The sequence below is a fragment of the Zootoca vivipara genome, chromosome 1, assembly GCF_963506605.1.
Source record: "Zootoca vivipara chromosome 1, rZooViv1.1, whole genome shotgun sequence".
Classification (NCBI taxonomy): domain Eukaryota; kingdom Metazoa; phylum Chordata; class Lepidosauria; order Squamata; family Lacertidae; genus Zootoca; species Zootoca vivipara.
The window spans coordinates 48706380-48728458 of record NC_083276.1 but is presented as its reverse complement, the minus strand read 5'-3'; the positions used below and the strand labels follow the sequence as shown (position 1 = coordinate 48728458).

The following is a 22079-nucleotide window of genomic DNA, read 5'->3' as shown; positions in this document are numbered from 1 at the left end:
GTATTCTGCTAGTGAATAAATACCAATGGATTTACCCTATTTAGTTGATTAATCAGAGGGGGGCATTTTTAATTGCAGGGGCCAACTAAGTGCAGACGTATTCTTGGGTTTAAGGCTATGTTGGTTCCAGGTGTTTTTTTTATGGAAGTAGTTAATGCTTATTAACTCACACTTCCTTCAATATTGAGTTTTTTTGCAATAATCAAATTTATTTAAATTAACAATAGCCTGTTAATTAACTGATCACCTCTCTTTGTAACCAATCTGCCTCACATTCGTTAATAATTGGCAGCTCCAAAACATACTACCATGTTCCATGAACTGGTGATGGAGGTAGATCAGGCATAGGCAAACGTGGCCCTCCAGATGTTTTGGGACTACAACTCCCATCATCCCTGACCACTGGTCCTGTTAGCTAGGGATGATGGGAGTTGTAGTCCCAAAACATCTGGAGGGCCGAGTTTGCCTATGTCTGAGGTAGCTAAATCTAATACATCAAAACAGACAAGGAATCCCAGTACCTTTTCTCTCAGGATTTTATTGAGTTCATTATTTTCATTACATACGCCCCCCTCTCTCAGAGTGTCGGTCTGCATTTGCAGTGGATGTTATCAACTCCCAAGTGCCTTGCCGAGTCTTTCATAGGTTCTTCCAGTATTTCCGTAAGCAGTTCCTTTATTCACATCTCATTTCACTGCCCCTATTTCTTCTACTCCCCAAGCTACCTCATGCTTTATGCTTAAATCAAACATCAATAATGAACAAAACACACATATCCCGTGAAGGTCATTCTATGAATGAATGAGTGGGAGAAACAACAATGGCTCTGCAGTCAGAACACAAGCGTGCAGCATAAGGAATGCACTGGACATACAATAGCATGCTCTTAACATTGTCATGTGAAAGATGACGTCCGTCCAGGACCTGCACCAGAGCCTACTGCATCTTGGCTTCTCTTATGCTCTTTTCATATATCTGTTTAGATTCTTGACCCTGGAGACATGTTGGCATCTGGAGGTGGTTTTGTCTTTGTCTCGGGATAGACCAGGAACCCAGTGAAGGTGATGTACTTCCCATGGTTGCTATAGGCACCATAGCCATCGTGCTGGTGGCTGTAGAGCCAGACGGTGTCGCCATATTGCAGAGGCAGCATAATGCTCTGGCTCTGCATCTCGCGCCTTTTGGAGTGGTTGTCATCGTAGATCATAGCCTGAACCTCGTTGTGGTTCTTCATCAGTTTCACAGACATGGTTTTGAAGGGCATCTTGCCAATGGTGAAGGAGAAATAGTAGGCACCTGGAACGCGACACGTAAAGATGCCGGTGGAGAAATTGAAGTCTTTCCCAATGTTCACAAATTCTGTGTCAAATGTGATTGGCTCGTGCTGGGTTTGCTTCTCATCTGACCCTAGGAGGCTTTCTGAACGGGCAGCAGAAAAGGCTGAGCGAGTATCCTGCGATCTGCTGGGCTGGTCCGAAAAAAGGTGTTTCTCTGAGATTTCATTCTGGTTCGTTGAAAGTTGCTGAATTACATTAGGCGAAGAAGGCCCTGAAGTTTCTCCTAGCTCCTGGGAACCGACACTGTTTTGAAAATAGCTGGACGTGTCTGGATAGATGAGGTACCCATTGAAAGTTGTATAGGGACCTACATTGCTGTAGAGGGCATACTTGGGATCTCCATGTAAGCGGAGCCAGACTGTGTCACCGTAGTCCAACTGCAACATGGCACTCTGGCTTGCCACTTTCCGCTCTTTACGGTGATGCTCGTCATATACAATGGCTTGAACCTCGTTCTTGTTTCTCATCAGCATGACGGACAAGTTTTTCTTGGGATACTTTCCAACCGTGAAGGAGAAGTAATAGGCTCCAGGGATACGGCATCGGAATAATCCAGCTTTGGGGTCAAAGTCCCCGCCAATGTTGACATAGACTTTGTCGAAGGTGATCACCATTTCAGTGCTGCCTTCCATACTGCTGGTTCTGGCGACGGAGAAAGCAGACCGGAACTCAGATCCAGAATCAGCAGGGAAGCCGTACACAATGGAACAGGTGATTTGACACAGGAAGCCAAACAGAAGTTGGATTCTCAGTTGAGTCGTCATATCTAAATAAATTTTTTAAAAAGTGAAGGGGACAACATTTTAGTTGAAGTATTTCAAAACAATGTAAGAGCAGGTTCAGCGCTGCAGCTTGATAACACTCAAAACTAGAACAGATTATCAGCAGGGAGGGTAGCATTTGAAATCCAAGCACCCAAGATCCTGTGGCAATCCATGTAAGACTACCATACCTTGACCAGTCGCAGCTGGCATCAGCCCACACATTTATGTACGGTTTCTTGGGACTGAAAACATGAAGACACTTAACATGCACAGGAATGAACTCCAAGGGCATATCCAACATTGACTGTTTAAAATCAAAACCATCCAGAACAATACCCTTTGATGTGGGGAAATGAGGCATGGGGGAAGTTGGGCTGGACAACTTTCTTAAGTGCTAGCTGTGACATGAGTCATCATGGATCAGTGTTGGAAGGTGGGATGATAGTGGAGGAGACTGCTAGAGTTTCATGTCACTCCAACCATTCAACATGTGTCTGCAGACAAGCCCTGCAGACTTCTAAACAGAGCTCTATTTGTTGCTATAGCAACCCAATTCTGTCCAATATTTTAGTTGTTTCTCCATTTTTAACCAGTATTTGTTCACCTAAACCTACTATTGACATTTCTCTCCCTTTTCAGTTGAACACTGCTGTCTGGTTTTAAGGAACACTGATTGCTAATTCAAGATGCTTTGTCCATTGAGAGCAAGAAGTCCGGAAACTGTTGTTAACAGGGCTAGATTCAAAAACAGATCTTGGGGTGGTGGTGGTGGGGAAATGTATTTTAAGCATAGAATTCTTTATTACAATAAAATAAATTATCATATATACGAAACACTCCAAAAATAAATTCTTAATAGGCCAAATCCACTTAAGGTCTCCATCAAAGCATCAGATAAATGAGTTTAGTTCATCTTCAAAGATATTGCATAGGTCTTAGCCTATTAAGGATTTATTTCTGGAGGGTTTGCCTTTATAATAATTATTGTGATAAATAATTCCTTGGTTTTAAATGTATTTCCCATTTAACTCTGATTTTGACTGCTAGTTTCCCCTGCCTCCTTTTCCTAAGGTGCCATAGTTGTTTACCTGCCAGGGCTGGATGTGATTTTGTCACCAATCAAAGGGTTTGGGTGATGATGAGATGTGTGGGTTTTGCCCGGCTTTGCCTATTAGCAGCTCTGAAGTAGGCAAATGTAAAGGGAGCTGCTGAGTTCTAGGGTTGCTCCCTGGTTGGTCCCAGAAAGGCTACCTCACCGCCAGCACAAACAGTAGGGGCATCTCACTGGGAAAATTAGGGGGGGAAGTGTGTGGGGATGATGATGATGATAATATTTATACCCCGCCATCCCCAGCCAAGGCCGGGCTCAGAGCGGCTAACATCAAATATAAAACAACTACCGTAGTTAAAATACAATTCAACAAGACTAAATACATTAAAATTAAAAAATTAGAAATTAGAAATTAAAAATGGACAACATAAAATGAATACACCATTGTTCACAAACCTGATTTTATCATTTGGTAGGCTAAAACTCCAGACAGATAATCCAGCAATCTGCATGCAGCTCCACACACAGGAGGGGATGGAACCAGAGAGCACAAAACACAATGTCTATATTAGCAGTAAAAACCAGACCTTTCATGAAAGGGAGGGGGATCCAAACCACGGGATAGAAATAGACTGGGGAGCCTACCATAAACAACCATCGCTGGTCCACGAGAAACACAGATGAGAAAGAACTAAATGCACCCCCCCCCCCGCTCCAATATATATAATCCTAATGGCAAGAGGCCAAAGCATGATCTATTGGCACTTTCAGTCTGAGAACAAACCTGGCAGTCACGGCATAGACATGGAGCTCTTTTCACTGTCCTTTCTTTCTTGTGCTCATTAAAACATCACTCAGTCTGAGAGCTCAATGGCTGGGGTCTCTTGTCTGCACTGTCTGTCACTTCAGAGCTGGCCCACTGCCAGGTGGCAGCCTATGAATTTAGAAGGCTGTGCTGTGGGCATCAAAGGGTTTCAAAGGCAAAGTGCTAGAGATACCATGAAAAAGATACGGTTCGCCATGTGTGCGTGTGTATGTCTGGAAACTCTGAAGCACAAGCGGAAGTAAAGCAAGTGGCCTGCAGGTGTTGGGATCCTCTTCTAGGGAGAGATGCTGGTAGGATGACAAAATACTGTCATGAGAATTTCAGTCCTGGTTGTCTTTACTCCCAGGCTTGTGTTTCAAGTTCCAGGCACAAATATGGACTTCTGAATGGTTTGATCTTCTGTCTAAATCAACAGCTGCATAATTAGAAATAGAGGGAAATATTAGATCTCTTTTATCCCCATGTGCTGCAAACAGCAAGGGCTTTCAAGCAGACCCCTTTCATGTAAAACCTTTGCACGCTCATTGCCCCAAAGCTATGAAGACTGTGTCTGTGTCTACAGTAAAGGTTTCCTCTCAGTTCTCTGGTATGATGGAATAGTAAACACATTCACTGTTTTCACATTCACAGAGCAGGGGGGAAATACACCTTTACTCAAAGCTGTTTCATGTACACTTTCTTACTGCAAAGCCACATGTTTCAGTTTTTATCTAAGTAACTGCTTCTAAATTAAGATATTATAAGGTTGAAACCAGATCCTGTGAGCAGTTTCCACTTGTGAAATGGGACTCTCTTACTACACCCCTCTCTCATAATGGTTTAACAATTCTCAGAGTGGTTTACCAGCCAATCCCTCTTTCCATAGAACTTTGGGAAGTGTAGTTCTACAGGGGGAATAGGGGGTCTCCCAACAACTCTTAACACACTACAGCAAAGTTCCCAGGATATATATTTTTTGGGGGGGAACCATGTGCGACGTAAGAAGTCCCCACTTTACGCCTTTTGTTTTCAAACCTCTCAAATTATAAAAAGCACTAATAGGGATTTCTGAGGTAACACTAAACCTCTCTACTCTTCCCTATAGCCTTATTGTAACCCCACTATCCCTTGTGGGTTTTACAAATAAAATGAGAGTACTTTTCCAGCCCAAACGTGGCCCGGTATCTTTTTAAGCTCTGGGGTGAATATGAGACTATTCTTAGTGTACACACCAGTAAGGGGTTCTCCTCACTTGAGCTTTCCCCACTGTGAAGCTTTCCTCCCTCCTGAGGAAACTTTGTATCACCCTTGAACCAGTCTCCCTCTTCCTCCTCCTCTCGGTGCACTCAAGGGACAACAAACTATCCTTTCTGCTTTAGATAGGGGTTTTGTCCTTTTAATGAGTATCCCCACCAGATGAGCAATAGATACCTCTGCTGGAAAGATCACACAGACGATAGTTTAGATGGCACTTTAACTTAACATTTAATGTCTTAAAATCTTAATGGGTGCATTCAAGTTTCATGTGTACAAGCTTGTGGTTTCAATAGCACTGTTCTTGTTAATCATATAATTGCAAACCTAACCAATTCCTCATCTACACCTGCTCTAGTAACCTACTCCAAAACCTCCCACACGCTCCCGCTCCCCCAAACCCTCTCTCCCTTGAATTAACGGCTACCCATCCTCTTTAAACCCGTGGCTGTCCCACCCCTCATGGAATGGAATGCCGTCAATCAACTAAGAGGCTGGGTTTAACACTTAACACCCTGGAGTTCTACTCAAGCCAGCCCAATCCGTCACACCATGGCTCTTTAAAGTGGTACCATAGTGCTTTAAATGCATAGTGTGGGTGAGCATGGGACTTAAAATTCAGTGTCCAATACAAGCCCCACATTCAATAGGAACGGGCTCCACTCAGGAACTCTGAATGGTGCAGAAGAACAGCTTCGTATCCTCCACACAATTGTCTCTCTGAGCATTAAAAGTGGTATGAGAAAGATTGCGTGCCTGTGTTGTACGCAGAGGTGTTTTGAAACAATGCAAAACCTTGCAAAACATGTTGACCAGAGGTGAAAATGGGATGAATGTACATGTCATGAGAAGCAATTTCTGTTTCAAAACACCTTCACCTCTCTCCAAGTATAATCAACTGTCTCCACTCTCAGTCTGTGCATTCAGATATTATGGCCACAAGATTGCACTGAAGCCCCGGAGGGCTGCTACGTCTTTGTTCATACTCAGGCTGGGGATGACAGCAAAGGACTGAGCTTGACAGCATGTAGCCAGCATTGTTCCAAAGCACGTCTTATTCTCTGGGACAGGTTCAGCATTTCTCAGAGAGGCAGCTGGTAGCTGCTATGCAAAAAGGGCTCGCAGACTTGAAGATATCTCCACTGAATGCTGACCCCCACGGTCCCTGAAATAACAACTGCCCTGTTACTGCTTCAATGTTAATTTCCGGATAAGGTCATTATAGAAAAGGCTAAATTTAGCCACTTTGCTGCAGCTCTTGGATGAAGTAGCCACTTATAATTTCATTTTGAATTAGAGCTCTTCCTAAATAGTCAGCAAATTATTTGCATTTTCTCAAAATTCCAAATCTCCCTTTGACAAAGACGTCAGAATGGTTTGATCTTCTGTCTCAATCAATAGTCATTCATCAGAAATAGAGGGGACTATTGGGCTGCTTTTATCTGCAAACATTTTAAAACCACACAGATATCATGAAATGCCTTTGTACATGCGTACCTTCATTTCAAATTAAAGGACAACATACTTAAGTCACACTTTCTGAAAGAAGATGGAAACTGAAACACAGCCATCCTTTCAGATTCACACTTCTCTGAATTTTGTAGTGCCCTTCTCCCGCCAAGTAATATGGACAAAAGCGTATCTACTAGTGTGAAGTGTGAAAATATCATATAAACATGCATTATATTAGGGAAAATATGCTTCGCAAAAATGATTATATTAGGGAAAATTCCATACAAAGATGTGTGTATTAGGAGAAATTTGTACTGATGTGCTGATGAATTTTCATAAAATGCATGAATTGATGTGGAAATGTGGAGAACTGAATTCAAAAGTGGAAAAATGAAGAAACCAGCATTGACATATCTACCCATTTCTAAGTGGACTGAGCTGGAGGCTCACCCTGTGTGCTGACTGGAAGGAAGCCCTGAGCAAAGCCTGGTGGTTTTTGACAGTATGTTGTGAGCCAGGGGTGAAATGCAGCAGTTTTTCATGGCTACCGGTGGGAAAGCTTGGGAGCTGGAGAAGCTGCTAACACTGTTCAGTTTTCCAAGCCACACATCTTGGCAGCACTGCAACAATGACCAAGGTGCTCCTTGGCCAGCACACAATTTATCCTCAGGCTAACCCAGATCTGAATGTATCGCTGGTTTTTGTCATCATATATTAACATAGTTTCCCAAATCTTCTTCGGCTAAAAGAATACTTTCAAAAGTAAAAGTGGTTATGTGATTTGTTTGCATTGGTTAGAAATATTTAGCTATTTACTGCATTTGATGGCTATTTCACCAATCCTTGTGTTGTTAATGTACAAAATGCAACCCACCCACCCCCCCAACCAAAATGTATGCATGAAAGAAAGAAGAGAATTAAATCTAAAGTGCAGCTCTGGAAATAGTGTGTCCCATTGAGAAGATTCCTATGGAAGCGCAAGGCATGAGAGATTCCATGTGGACACATTGCTCCAGGGTTTGGAAATCAGGCACTTGAACAACTAGATCCTTCTCTGCTAAGCCAGGCATATGCTAGGTTCCATCATTAGGTAAGAGCCCACTTCCAGACACCAACAGGATCACTTTGCCTGGACTATCTAAGAAGATGAGGGGCAGGAGAAGAGAAATTTAAGTTTGAACATCCATAAGCTCCTCCAAATTAAGGTGCTCCCCTGAGGGTGCAAAGCGTACCTTAAATCCTTGGGCCATCACAGCCACACTCAGGTTATACAGCTGCATATCTTCTGAAGCACACTGGGGGAGGATATAAATGAGCCCGGGACATAAATTAGATAGTGATTTCACTGCAAATGTTATTTATTGATGAAGTCAGCCTCTCGGCCATATCAATCATGAACAAATGGCAATTTTTATGCGGTTATAGCACCCAGAGTGTACTCACGTGCCTCATCTTATTGCTATTAAATTAATGACCAGGAAGTCAAGAGTTGAAACATTTAACAGTTCACATATTCAGCCACTACTTTCAGCCCCTCTCAGAAATTAAGTATTTCACAATTTTCTCAGGGAAACAAATATCAATAGCCTCACACTGGCTAGAGAGGAGTTTTTCTGACCTCTGGCAAAGTCAAAATGGTAGATGAAGTTTACCCTTGCATTTTTATGTTTATGGTGTTAAGACTGCAGGTGGTGTCCACAATAAATCTGAGGCTATGGAAAGGTGAGCCTTTTTCTAATTAATGAGGCCAAAATTTTATGAGGAGGCACAGCATAGTTCTATATTTTAATCTGGACACTGCAGATGTTCCACAAACAGAGACTCTTCCGACATATGGCTAATGGATTAGAGACCCATGACTGAAAAAAGGTGAAATGCCTACTCGCATGAAATGATGTAGCTGCACGGAATGATATAAGTACTTCTCAGCATCTTGTGAGCTGCATTTTTTTAAAAAAAATAAATCCTGGTACTTTCTAGCTGGCTGCACTATAACACATCACCCTAATGTCTTAGGACAGCTGCAAGTGTCTCAATTATATGAATCATCAAAAGCCTGTACAATGAGCAGCCTGCATGCCCTGTGGTTAGCAGAGATGTGATAAAGCTTTTTCTTTGATTTGCCCTGATACTGTGTGCTGCCTGTTCCATTCACTGGATACTGATCACAAGTATCAGATGATGACGCAATTTATAATTTGTGTACATCATCACAGGAAAAAGTTCATTACCGGTATACTGTACCTTAAAACGACTGAATCCATATGAAACTAAGGCTTTGTTCGTGGTAGAAGATTTTGCCTGCCTGGTTGTCTGCATTGCCAAAAAAAGAGGATGCACTTTTGCATAAGCCTTGACTATGCTAATCTATATGCATAGATCCATTTGTAGAAATAATAACAACTGAGCGAGGAAGACTATGAGAAGGTGACCTGTGTACCCTCCCAGTCTGCTGTCCAGGTATTAACTCTGGATGGTCAGCAGCATAGGAACATAGCAAGCTGCCATAGCAAGTCCACCTATTGGCCCATCTAGCTCTGCAAAGTCTACATTGACTACCAGTGGCTTTCCAGGGTTTCAGACATGGGACATTCCCAGCCCCACCTGCAAATGCTGAAGACCTGGGACCTTCTGCATGACCTTCTGCCACTAAGTTAGAGCTCTTCTGCTTTTGAGGCTCTTGTTCATTCTTCGTTTTTAAACCAGACTTGGACCCTTCAAATAGAAGAGTGGCCTCTGTGAAGGTGCACGGCCACCCTAATGCGGAGCATTAAAACTGCCCAGTATGTGGACTCTATTTCAAGTGCCAGTGGTAGGGTATTCACTATGACAAGGTTGATTATATAGCAGTATGGGTTAGCACTTTTTGAGGGGTGCACGAGTAGTGATTCCCATTCCATTCTACCTGATCCTTCTGCACTCCCCACCCCAATAATATATTCTTACAAATCCCAGAGAATATGACATCAGGAATATTCCGTATATTTTGTGCATTCTAACAATGCATAAACCTCATGGGATTTCAGTGTTAATAGGCCACAATCAAATGGGCAAAGCCTCAACGAGAAGACTTAAGTATAGGAGTCTAATTCCTCAGCTTCAGTTTATGTTGTGCATTCAATAATAATAAAAACACCTTTCCAGCAGTTGCTCTGCAGCCTTCTGGTCCCACAGAGATTTCCTCCAGTTCTCAGCTGGTGGAAGAAATGCACTTCTCATCCTCCTGGTACCTGATGAACTTTAACTTCCCCCAGAGCTGTCTTTTTAGGTGTTTGGAAATGGCTAATACCTCCAGAAGAAAAACTACACACTCTCTCTCAAGAGCCTTTCAAAAAACCAAATCAAAACAGGTTTGTACTCAAAATGATTCCCACCCCCCTGTGCCTAATCCCTTTGGGACCTTAGAGTGGGCATTAGCAGCAAGTTACCTGAAGACAACTGCCATGTTTCCTTTGTAATTTACACTACCTCCTTCTTCACATAGATCCAAACAGTTTCCAGTTCACATTCATGCCATTTTATATGTTATTCATGTCATAAATTTGACATGACATTTCGAATGGCAGATATGACCCATTGGGCAATGCAAAGCAACATACAGCAACAATATATAGATCAGAGGTAGCCAGAGTGGCTACTACAAACTCCCACCATCCCTAATGCTTGGCCATTTTGGCTGGGGCTGATGGAAGTGTAGTCCAACAGCATTTGGAAGACACCACATTGGATATCTCTGCCACAGATCCAGGCATTAGGTTTGCAAACTGCCATCATATTCCAGAGAATATGTTATATTGCAGAGAATCTTGTTAATTTTTTTGTATGTTATTATATTTGCTATTGTTTTGCTACATTACTATGAAATTGCTACTGTGTTATTGTTTTGCTATATTACTATGACATTATTATTACGAATTTTTTATGTGTGTTTGTTTGAAATGTATTCCTGTTTAAATGCATTCCTGTTTTCTTTGGACTTGGCTAGACTGGTAAAGAAAAAGCAGTTTATATGCATTGTATATGCAATATAACTGTGTTGCCAGATGGCGACGTGGAGCCCTGTTTTTCTCTACCCGTTTTCCCTGTTTAAATTTACAATGCTTAAACTGAAACGCTCCTTTGATGTGTCTAGTTCCAACCTTCGTTGTAAGCTGCTTTGAGTGGCGGAGGGCCTTAAAATATAAGGAATAGTAGATTTTATTAAAATATTAAATAAACTTCCATATAACACATTTAATATATTTTCAACTAATTAAGAGTAGTTTAAGTGATTTCCTATTCAAGTTGCATCTGCTTCCCCACTGAGAGATCTAAGTGGAATCTGTGCATGCATAAGCCCCACTGAGTTCAACTAAACTTTATTATGCTTTCCTGAGAGTGAGCCTCATTGAATTCACTAGGGCTTGCTTGTGAGTATACACGCATTTGCTTGCACTGCTTACCAAAAAACACCCTCCCCATCATTATCACATAGTACCCAACCTCCCATTTCAGCATGAGGCAGCCAACTAAATCTTCTTCCCTCCATCCCCCCTCCCCAAAAAGCCCTCATCCCACCAAACCATAGCTGCCAAGTTATCCCTTTTTTAAAGGGATTTTCCCTTATGCTGAATAGGCTTCCTCGCAAGAAAAGGGAAAACTTGGCAGCTATGCACCAAACTCTCCTTTTTTAATCAAAGGGAGGGCAAGCAAGCAAGCAAAAAGAGTCTCCTTTAATTTTTTTAAAAAACACCCTTCCTTTTTAATATGGAGGAAAGTTATTTCGGGGGAACCAACAACATAAACACCACCAGAAAATAAAAAAATAAAAACTTCCCCGTTTTCCAGTTGTTTACATTCTTTGTTTATTTTGCCACTGGATCTTTGAATGTCTAGCCATGGTGGGTTCCTCCTGGACTGTTAGCACGCTCTGCATAAGTGGAAAGGGACGCGGGTGGTGCTGTGGGTTAAATCACAGAGCCTAGGACTTGCCGATCAGAAGGTCGGCGGTTTGAATCCTTGCAATGGGGTGAGCTCCCACTGCTCGGTCCCAGCTCCTGCCAACCTAGCAGTTCGAAAGCACATCAAAGTGCAAGTAGATAAATAGGTACCGCTACAGCGGGAAGGTAAACAGCGTTTCTGTGTGCTGTTCTGGTCCGCCAGAAGATGCTTTGTCATGCTGGCCACATGACCTGGAAGCTGTATACCAGCTCCCTCGGCCAATAATGCGAGATGAGCGCCGCAACCCCAGAGTCAGTCACGACTGGACCTAATGGTCAGGGGTCCCTTTACCTTTAAGTGGAAAGATACAGGTGAAGCTGAAAGTGTTTACTGGTTTGTGTGAGGGCATATCTTCTTATCCCTTAGGTTAGGAGGGAGGAGGGAGAGAAGAAACAAAGCAGGAGACAAGGTGCCTGCAAATTATCTGCAAAATATCTATAAAGTATTGGTCCAGCTGGGCTAAATCCTGGGAAGCTATTAAGCCTCCACCTTTTGTTCATCCATATATTGCCTTGTTGAAACACTTACCACCATGTTATTTCAATACCTGTATTCAACCGATAGGACCCTACTTTATACCCAATAATAGCATAGTTTAAATTTACTGCTTCTTTGGGCAGGGGGTGGGGGTGGAAATCTGCTTTAAATGCATGGTGCATATGGAGCCTCTGTAGGGCTAAGTATTTATGTGCTAATTGGCATTTCTTGGCTGGAATGAAAAGCATTTTTTTAAAGTGGGCCTGATATTCTCTATCACATTTGCATCTTACCCTTCCTTTAATAACCTTGCAGCAGCACACCTGGGGTGATCTTATTTTCACAGCAACCACCTGTGGTAGGTTAGATGGTGTGACAGCAACTTGCCTAAAGTGATCCAGTGAGCTTTTCATGGCTGTCCAAATGTGTTTTTATTCAAACAGAGTTTACAACATGGAAAACAAATTCAAGGATATTTGACGGTTCAAAAGGTGCCATTCAGACCAATTATTCATCAGATTATCATTCTGCTGTCAGCGTTCTCACAAAGATAGAGAGATTCACTGTGATAGCCATACCTGTCTTCCAAATGCTGATCTCTTTAAATGTGGCTCCCCTTTGTTTCTGATTCACATTCTTGCTATTTGTAAATTAATCATAAATTCTAAACTTGAATAGTCTGCATGATGCTGAATTCACTGAATGGGTCCGTTGGGGAAAGCACTGTGGAAGAACTTCTGCTTGCACAATGGGGCTCCCCCCCCACTGTCCTGCATGCCCACCCCCTGAAATTGGTTCAGGGAGGGGTCAGGAGAACCCTCAGAACAGCATTCAAAGGGAATTGGCAGGTGTTCCATTTGGCAAGCTGAAGAACATTATTTTGAATACTTCCCAATGTTCTTTCCACTAAACCACACTCATTGTTGACTCCACACACATTATTGATTCATGTTCCACCTAGAGAAGACATCCCTTTGACTAGTTAGTCTTCAGGGTTTAGTCCAGGGAACCCCAAACTAAGGCCCGGGGGCCGGATGCGGCCCAGTCGCCTTCTAAATCCGGCCCGCGGACGGTCCAGGAATCAGCATGTTTTTACATGAGTACAATGTGTCCTTTTATTTAAAATGCATTCTGGGTTATTTGTGGGGCCTGCCTGATGTTTTTACATGAGTAGAATGTGTCCTTTTATTTAAAAATGCATCTCTAGGTTAATTGTGGGGCATAGGAATTCGTTCATATTTTTTCCCCAAAATATAGTCCAGCCCCCCACAAGGTCTGAGGGACAGTGGACTGGCCCCCTGCTGAAAAAGTTTGCTGACCCCTGGTTTAGTCAAAAGATCTCAGTCAGGATATCTACCTACCTACCTACCTACCTGCCTTAGCAACAAAGATATTATCTCATAATTCTCCTCCTCATATGGCTGGTTTAATTTTGTCTCCTTTTCTGTTAAGAAATGCATCAAGCATCCTCTACTAAGCCAGGATTATGCTACGCTCAATGCAGATAGCCTTTGATTGCTGATATTATCAATAAGGATTTTGTTCTTTTCTGAGATTTAGCGTGTAATTTTTGATTTTTATTCATGAGAGAGGGAGACTGGCTGTGATCCTCAGGGTTCATTTCCTATAAAAAATACAAAGTGAATGAATCTCCTATAAACATAATAACTTTCATGATAGTCTGTATATCATCAGGCTCTCTATGGCTGCTGCAGCTCTGAATCTTGCCAGATTCTGCATCCCTCCAGTTATAATATTGTTGTTTAAAGACTGAAAACATATGCTCTGGAATCTTTGGTTTTTATTTTAAAAGGCACTGAACTATGTAGAATTTCCTGATGATGTTTCGAGTCACTAGTGGTATCTGTCATAAAAGAAGGCTTCAACTCATTAACAGTGAATTAAGTGTGACACCATGGTTTGCAATTGCTCCACTATTGGTATTGTCAGTTGATCTTACGTTCACTGTTCTTGTAAGACTTAGGGCTCATCCAGATTTCTTTTTGCGCCACACTTTCCAGGCACAGGTTTGTGCTTTAAATCTCTGTTTCCAAGTAGCTTTTTGGTATATCCCCAGTGCTTCCCCTGGGAAAACTGAATCAGAGCAAACGGCAATTGGGTTTTCTGCGGGTTGACATTTGCTTGGATTCAGCGGCAAAATGAGAGTTTTTTGGGGGAAAGTGCAGGGGCAAAACAAAAACCACTGAAACATGGAGCATTAAGACTCGACCTGTGTCTAGGAGTGCAGTACAAAATGAAATCTGGATGAGCCCTTAGAATGCAGTATGGATAAGACACAATGCGCAGCTAATTGTTATCAGGTTTGTCTTAATGGAAAATGAAATGCTCAGAATACTCCACATTCCACATTTTAATGCCTTTTACAGGTCTTGCTGATATTGACAAAGGTGCAGATGGGATTTCTTCTTCAGACACATTCCTCATCTACGCTTTAGGAAAGCAAAAAACCAAAAACTAATCACATGCCTTCTAGATCCAGATACTTTCCCTTGGCAACATATATATGCATGACACAATACCTCCCCATACCTCCAGTTAATATAATTGACTTCAGACTCCTTTTCAGCAAACACCCTCCGTAACAGCTCCTCCAGTGAGAGCAAATCAAGATATCCATATGATGATTGTTCATAATTTCCAGAGTCGTTCGGGAGTGCAACACACTGTATCATTCTCTCTCAATTCGTTCCAGTAGCAAGCCTGTGAGTTAGGTGGCTGCCATTTCTCTGTCAAATATTATAAATCAAAACAGAGAAAGTTCTATTTCCATGGCCGCTTGATGAGTTCATGGCTGATGAGACTTTCAGATTTAGGACTCACAGGTATAATTCCAACATGTAATCTGCTGGAATCTCACTAATCATCTCCCTAACGTGATTAATCAAGGTTTTGACCTGCTGGCCTCCCTCTGATCAATGGGATCACATGAGGCTCAAATTCATGTCAGAGATGCAAAGGAAGGGAAATTATATAGTTTGTGTCACAAAGTTTATGGGAGCAGCTTCCCTTACAGTAAGAATACATGGATCTCTTTAAAGCAGGGATGGGGAAACTGTGGCACCCCAGATGTTGCTTGAAAACAACTCCCATGTTCCTTGATGGTGTTGACCTTTAAAACCCTAAACGGCCTCAGCCCAGTATACCTGAAGGAGTGTCTCCACCCCCATCGTTCTGCCCAGACACTGAGGTCCAGCACCAAGGGCCTTCTGGTGGTTCCCTCACTGCAAGAAGCAAAGCTACAGGGAACCAGGCAGAGGGCCTTCTCGGTAGTAGCACCCGCCCTGTGGAACACCCTCCCATCAAAGAGATAAATAACTACTGTACCTGACATTTAGAAGACATCTGAAGGCAGCCCTGTTCTCAGGGAAGTTTTTAATTTGTGACATTTTAATGTATTTTAATATTTTGTTGGAAGCTGCCCAGAGTGGCTGGGGAAACCCAGCCAGATGGGCATGGTACAAATAAAAATTATTATTATTATTATTATTATTATTATTATTATTATTATTATTACCTGTTGGCCAAGCTGGCTGGGGCTGAAGGGAGTTGGAGTTAGCAACACCTGGAGGGCTACAGGATCCCCATCCCTGATTTGAAGATACCACATTACCTGCTTTGTATTTCTGATGCCCTTGGAACAGATACAGCCCTTTGTAACTGGATCAGGAAAAAATGAAGCAAGGAAAAGGGTACGTGGAAGAGGCAGTACATCATCATACCTTGAAGCCCTGATATCGATTTGCATAGGTTCAAAAATGGCTGTAATTTCCAGCTAATATTCTCTCTACAGTCATTGCCAGTCTCTCTTTGTCCCTCACTTGAGTCTTCATCTCAGCACCGCTAAGGTAGACATTCTAGCATTTGACAAATACAGGAGGCTGAGGGGGAGGTTGCCACCATGAACTCATCTCTCCCTGCTCCTCTCCTGTAGCCTTTGCCATCAATTACCAGCCTCTAGATCAGGGGTCTGCAACCTGCGGCTCCGGAGCCGCATGTGGCTCTTTTACACCTTTGCTGCGGCTCCGGAGCAGATACGAGGGGAGGAGGCGTCCGAGCCATGCGGCACTCGCGCGGTGCCCACCGCCGCCAGAGCACACTGCTGCGGCGGCGCGCTGTGCGCCTGCGCCCCGCATGGCGCCCGCCGGAGTCCACAACTCCGCTGTGCGCGTGCGCTGTGCAAAAAGGACACAAGGTGACGCTAGCAGCCCGGGGAGCGTGGTCGTCCCCCTCCCTGCATCAGCCCCTCCCTGCCGCATTTCTGCAGCCAATAGGCTCACGGGGGCGGGGGCGGAGTTATTTATTTTTTTAAACGGGCGCGCTTCTTTCCGCCCAGCAGCAGAAAAGGCTTGCGGGCTCGGAGCGCGTGTTTGCTGCTGCTGCTCCTGCCTGCGGCCTGCCTGTGGCCTCCTGCCGGCCTGGTCAGGAGATTGAGGTAGATGTATTAATCAATGGGTTGATTCAATATGAGGAAATTTTATAAGTTCACTTGATGGGAGCAACACACATGAAACCATACAGGTGTCCTAATAAGGGAGTCAGAGTTTTGCCCATTCCCAGTAATCAAGGCAGCCCAAACTCAAAGTTATTTTTATAATGACGAGGATGACATTGGGCCCTCATTATTAATTATTATTTACATCAGGCACTGATTAGGATTTATGGTACACTGGGGCCCTGAATAATTTTCTATGGCATTTGGGGGCATTGATTATTGGGCATAGCAAATTTTGCTATGGGGCCCTCTGATTTCTAATTACGTCCCTGTTTTGCGGCTCCCAGTTTATTTTTTTTCTTTGGAAACGGGTCCAAGTGGCTCTTTTTGTCTTAAAGGTTGCAGACCCCTGCTCTAGATGGATATCTCTGCTGCTTGGCTCTGTGATCAGTTCCTGCTCATAGCAGGGTGATTCCTACTGGAAGCCTCAATCCTTTGATCAGGCACAGCAAGGATTTTCTCTCTTGTTCTTTACTCTGATTAGAGCATGCCAGTAATTTACAAAGCATTGGTGAGAGACAGTAAAGGACTACAGAGGTACCAGAATTGGCACACGGAAGAACACACAGAAGGGGGATATGAGAAATTTCCAGCAGGCTGCATGTGGCTGTATAAAAATAACATTGAAGTACTCAAGTTGCAGTGAAAAAAGTTAAGCAGCTTAACATTGCATGTATCTGGATTCTTAAGTTGCCTTGTTCTAATGCATGTATCTGGATTCTTAAGTAGCCTTGTTCTAATGCTACACTTACTTATACTATCAGTGAACCTGCTGGTCCTGCTATGGCTGCTGCCTCCAACATAGAAGGGTTGCATAAGGGCACTTATAGGGCCAGCCCACCTATGAGGCAAGGTGAGGGGACCGCCTCAGGTGGCAGGATCCACAGGGGCAGCAGGTGCCAATGCCAATCTTTCTTCCTCCCTTGTTCCTGATGTACATCTTCCCTGACCTCTCCTTCCCTGGTAGGGAGGGACAGTTGTACCTGAACAACTGTATCCTGGCTTCAGGTAAGCTGGAGCAAAGGTTTTCCTGCTTCTTTCTCCCTTGCAATGCATAGGCTGATTATATGTATAAATGGAACCACAGGCTCAGGCTTTCAGTGAGCTTCTAAGACATAGAAGATAAGAGCCAGCCTCTCCTGATTGCTGATTGCAATCAACTGATCTCGAAATTTCTGGGGAAATCCAGAAAGCGAGGCAGATAGCAGATGTGAGAGTGAGCATAAGCCAGGCCCACATTATGTTTCCAATGCAAGTATTTCATGCACACACTATCGTGTCTAACACACTTACCATGTGAGTTGGCCCATACTCATGTAGGGTTAGCATGCCAGGGCAGGTGCCACTGCTGGCATGCAAATGATAGTGCATGGTCACTATGTTGTCCTCATTACTTCACTCAAAATGCTTGGTCTTTACTTTTAAGAACTGAATATTTGAGGGATGCACAGAATGTTATTTTGTAACTCAATTAGAGATTATAGTTTTAAGCGGCATATAAATATATGGAATGAATGAAAGAATAAACCTGTGAATTTGAGATTTGTTACTTCTAGGGAATAAAGCAGAGTTCAGACTTTAGCTTCTTGGGCTGACTCTGCCAAAATATTATAGACTGTCTTCAAAACTAATGCAGGAGAGGCATAAGAATATGATGTTTATTAGGGGGTCTCTTTGCTAAATAGTGGTAAAATGAAATAAATCCCACATAACATTCAAATCAGAAATAGCTCTGATGCTTGAATCTGTTGAATTCAAAGGTAGACAAATAGCTTTGAATCCCATAAAACTCTGGCTTTGATAATGAAATGTTGGTTTTAGGTTTTTGAGCTTTGACTTTCTCTGTTTTTAAAATCCAACAATATAGCCTGAAATGGTCCTGGAATAATGTCATTTGCATTTGAAAGGGAATGGTAGATTAGAAGTTGTTTTAAAGTGGCAAGGGGAGAAAAATATCCATTCTTGTTCTCTGTCAATTTGCATCACTCTAAGCATGACCAGGTGTGTATATTTCATGTATCCACAGACTCCTTTGTTGAAATGCAAAATTTGGTTCCATAAGTATCTCACCTTTTATATTGAGGGAGTGGGGAGGAAAAAAAGTCCAAACCACAAGGCTGTCAAGAAAGGCTTGGAAACATGAGGGCAATATCTGCTAACGGTTCAGGTCCTTCCCAGATTGTGCAGAATGTGAGTAGAAATCTGATTGCCATACACGATCCAGACGTTTTTATATGATGAGCTGATCTGTTTCAGCAGAAACCACATTTTCTAAGTGCTTAAACAACAGCATAACGTTCCTGAAGAAGTGTGTCTCACAATTCTTGCAAATGCTGTGTGGGGACTTGAGTGGTTGTGCTGGTGTTGTGGGCTGATATTGGGACCGTGCCTGGGACATCATTGCAACAGCTTATGATTTAAATTCCTCCCTCGCCATTCTGGGGGTTTCAAATGCCAGCCATTAAGCTACCTTTCTGCCTGGTTCTTCCCTTCCTACATTTGAAAACTGTTTACTCCAACTCTTTACTATGTGGGCATTAAGAGATGAGTATTTTTCCACTACAACTGCGGCTGCATCAATACCATCCCGGATTGTCTAGAAAGATCCTCAGAAACCAGGAAAAATTGTGGGGCCAGTGATTGAGGCTTCTACACCTTGAGCAGAAGTTTATCAGTCATGATCCCATGTGCTGCTATTCTGCAATGGCTGAGCCCCCTAATCATGGCCTCCCTTCATTCTTTCCCTGCACACATTATTCCCAATCATTCAACCCTGCTTTGGAAAGAAAATTTAAATGGATCCAGTGTCAAAATCTAAAACAGCAAAACACCAGAATGTAGGAAGTTGAGAATATTTGCATCTATTTAATCTTATTGCATAACTGAGTCAGGAACCAAACCTGGAACTCAGGGGTGCATGTTTTATGTACAAAGAGCATTGTTTGCAGAAACTTCGGATGAAGAAATGGGAATGGATATTGGTATAAGTAGCATGCAACTGAGATTTTATGGCTAAAATTGCAGACACAGAAAGGAATTGACATCCATAACCCTGATAAAATTCCTCCATTAACTCTGATGTAATGGACAGAGCTTGACTGAATTTACAACCTGCCATTCAAAATTGTGAAGCCAGCAAATATAAGAGTCATAACGTTGGAAGGCTTGGGGGGGGGTTGTTTTGGTTGGTGTTTTACTGTTAGTTACTTGCTTTATGCTCACGGCAAGGTATTTGTGCATACAAATGAGTCCAGTAATCGCGCCACCCAGCCCAAAAGATGGAAAAGGTTGGTTTAGAAGTGACTTCACCTAGCCTCACATTGAAAGGCTAGGATACTTCCCTCCCACACTTGTTATGATTGAGACCCTTGATGTATTCAGACAGATCCGGAATGATTTTCCTGTTATTGGTTACTTGTCTGATATTAAGCACAGAAATAAAGACAGCTGCCATGTGGCTAAATGGGATGATATCCTCAAAAGCAGAGTATGTTAAAATCTTGTTACGCACCAGCTCCCTGGAGAAGAGAAGCTGCAGGAAATTACTGTAGCACCAAAAATGAATAATTGAAGCAAAGCGCATTCAATATGTGCATAAACACAGAGGCCAGAGTGCAGCCTCCTAACCAGCTGGCAGTGCAGAAACTCACAAAGAAAGTGCCGGATAGATAGATTTCTCAGGAGAAGCTGACCCACTTTCCTAGGAGCTTTGAGGAGGGCTCACAAAGAGGTCACAGCAAGGACTGTGGAAACATAGCACTGGATCGGGATGGCATCTTGATCAGAAGGCAATTGCTTCACAATGTTAGGCAAATAAACAAATGTTAAGAAATGAGCCTCAAGACATGTTTCCTGGGTTTAACACCCTCCTCCTCCTCCTCACCTGCTGGGAAAAAAATTGGCCCAATAGAACTCCGTCCTCAGATTTCAACTCCAGAGACTGACTAAAGAGATTCTCTGTATGCTTTCTCAGATAATCTTGTGTCATGAATTGAGATGCCCACCCACCCATAGACACACACACACACACACACACACACACACACACACGTTCCAGTATGTCTCATTTTCTAACCCTAGCCCCACAGGGAACCCAAAGATTATGAGAAATAGAACAAGAGAGCAGATGATATCCCATCCTTGTGGTGTAGAGAGGTGGTTAGCAAAACAGCGCTCCACTTGAGAGATCTCAGGGGTCAAATATCCCAGACTGAGGAGGTGTCCTTCATTTTTAAAAGGCTGGACCTTGGTTCTATTGACATGAATCGATCCCTTTAGCTCCATTGGCATTAATTGATTTTCACATTTCCATAGAAAATAGGGGGTGCCCCCGCCTCAGTAAACAATACTCTAAAACATCCCCCCCTTCTTACATTTTGATCTGGTGGCTTCCTAGATCAGTGACAGGTGGGGAGGGTGGATCAGTGGGGAGAAGGGGGTCACCTGTAAGGGCCTTAGAGTGGGGATGGGGGTGGAGCTGACCAAGAAAATCCACAGGGCTGAGGAGTCGTTATCTATATCCAGGGCTACACCATCTACATCTTGCTAAATGCCTTTCTGTCTCCGTTGCCAGGATTCTGCACGGGGCTTTAGCCCGCAGGCTCCATCCAGACTCCCCCTTCTGGAGCAGAACAAAGCTCCATAAAGATAAACCATGCATCAAATAGGTAATCCCATCTGCCCCGGATAATACTTGACAGAGACACCCCCCGTTCCCGCTTCACAGTAGGACAACCCCCTCCTCCTTTTCAAACCCTCCATATATACAGCATTCATTGCCCCCTCTCCGGAGGAGAGACCACTGTATCAAAGCAGGGGGGACAGCGAGAGAGAAAAAGAAAAGGTGGGGAAAGCAACCTCGGGCGGGTGCCTCCCTCGCGCACCCCCAATGGAGGCTGCCCTGGGGGCGCTGCTGTAGGTGGCGCTTCGCCATGTACCTGCTGCTGCTGCTGAAGTGCCCGTCGTCGCCGTCTGCTGCTGGAGGAGGCGGGAGAGAGCCGGCTGGACGGCTGCTGCTGTTGCCGCTGCACTGACAGCTCTGGAAGCGGCGCCGCGGCTGTGAGGAGGGCAGGCAGGCGGGAGGGGGCGGGGTGGCTGGGCAGAAGGGGCGCCGGCGCGCGCGGGGCTCCGGCGCAAAATCCGGGGCCGGAGGAGGAGCCTGTGGAGGGAGCCGAGGAAGGGCGCGCGCGGAGGGCGGGGCGGCGCCTCGCTTCCCATGCCAGGCAGTCATGGCTGCGGCGCCTTGCTCGTGGGGGTGGTAAGGTGGGGTGGCTCTTCCTCAGGGCTCCTTCCAATGGTGCTGCGGAAGGCGCCTTTGATGCAGAAATTCAACAGGTGCGGCTTTTCTCTCGCAGGGAGCTGCGGCGTTGGGGGGGGGGGAGAAGCTGAACCTGAGGGATTTCTGCCTGCCAAAAGCAAGCGCAGGTCCTTGGCAAGTAGGGAGGGA

At 43.8% G+C, this 22079-nt stretch overlaps 1 protein-coding gene across 1 annotated transcript; it reads right to left on the bottom strand.

Moving 5' to 3' along the window:
- Positions 1–499: 499 nt before the first annotated feature.
- C1QTNF4 (C1q and TNF related 4) lies at positions 500–21705 on the bottom strand. Its single transcript, XM_035114124.2, has 2 exons — positions 21571–21705; positions 500–2103 (listed from the first exon to the last, which is right to left on the bottom strand). Exon 2 carries the CDS (start codon positions 2099–2101, stop codon positions 980–982), a length of 1122 nt encoding a protein of 373 aa, XP_034970015.1. The 5' UTR covers positions 2102–2103; positions 21571–21705; the 3' UTR covers positions 500–979.
- Between the last annotated feature and the right edge of the window lie 374 nt (positions 21706–22079).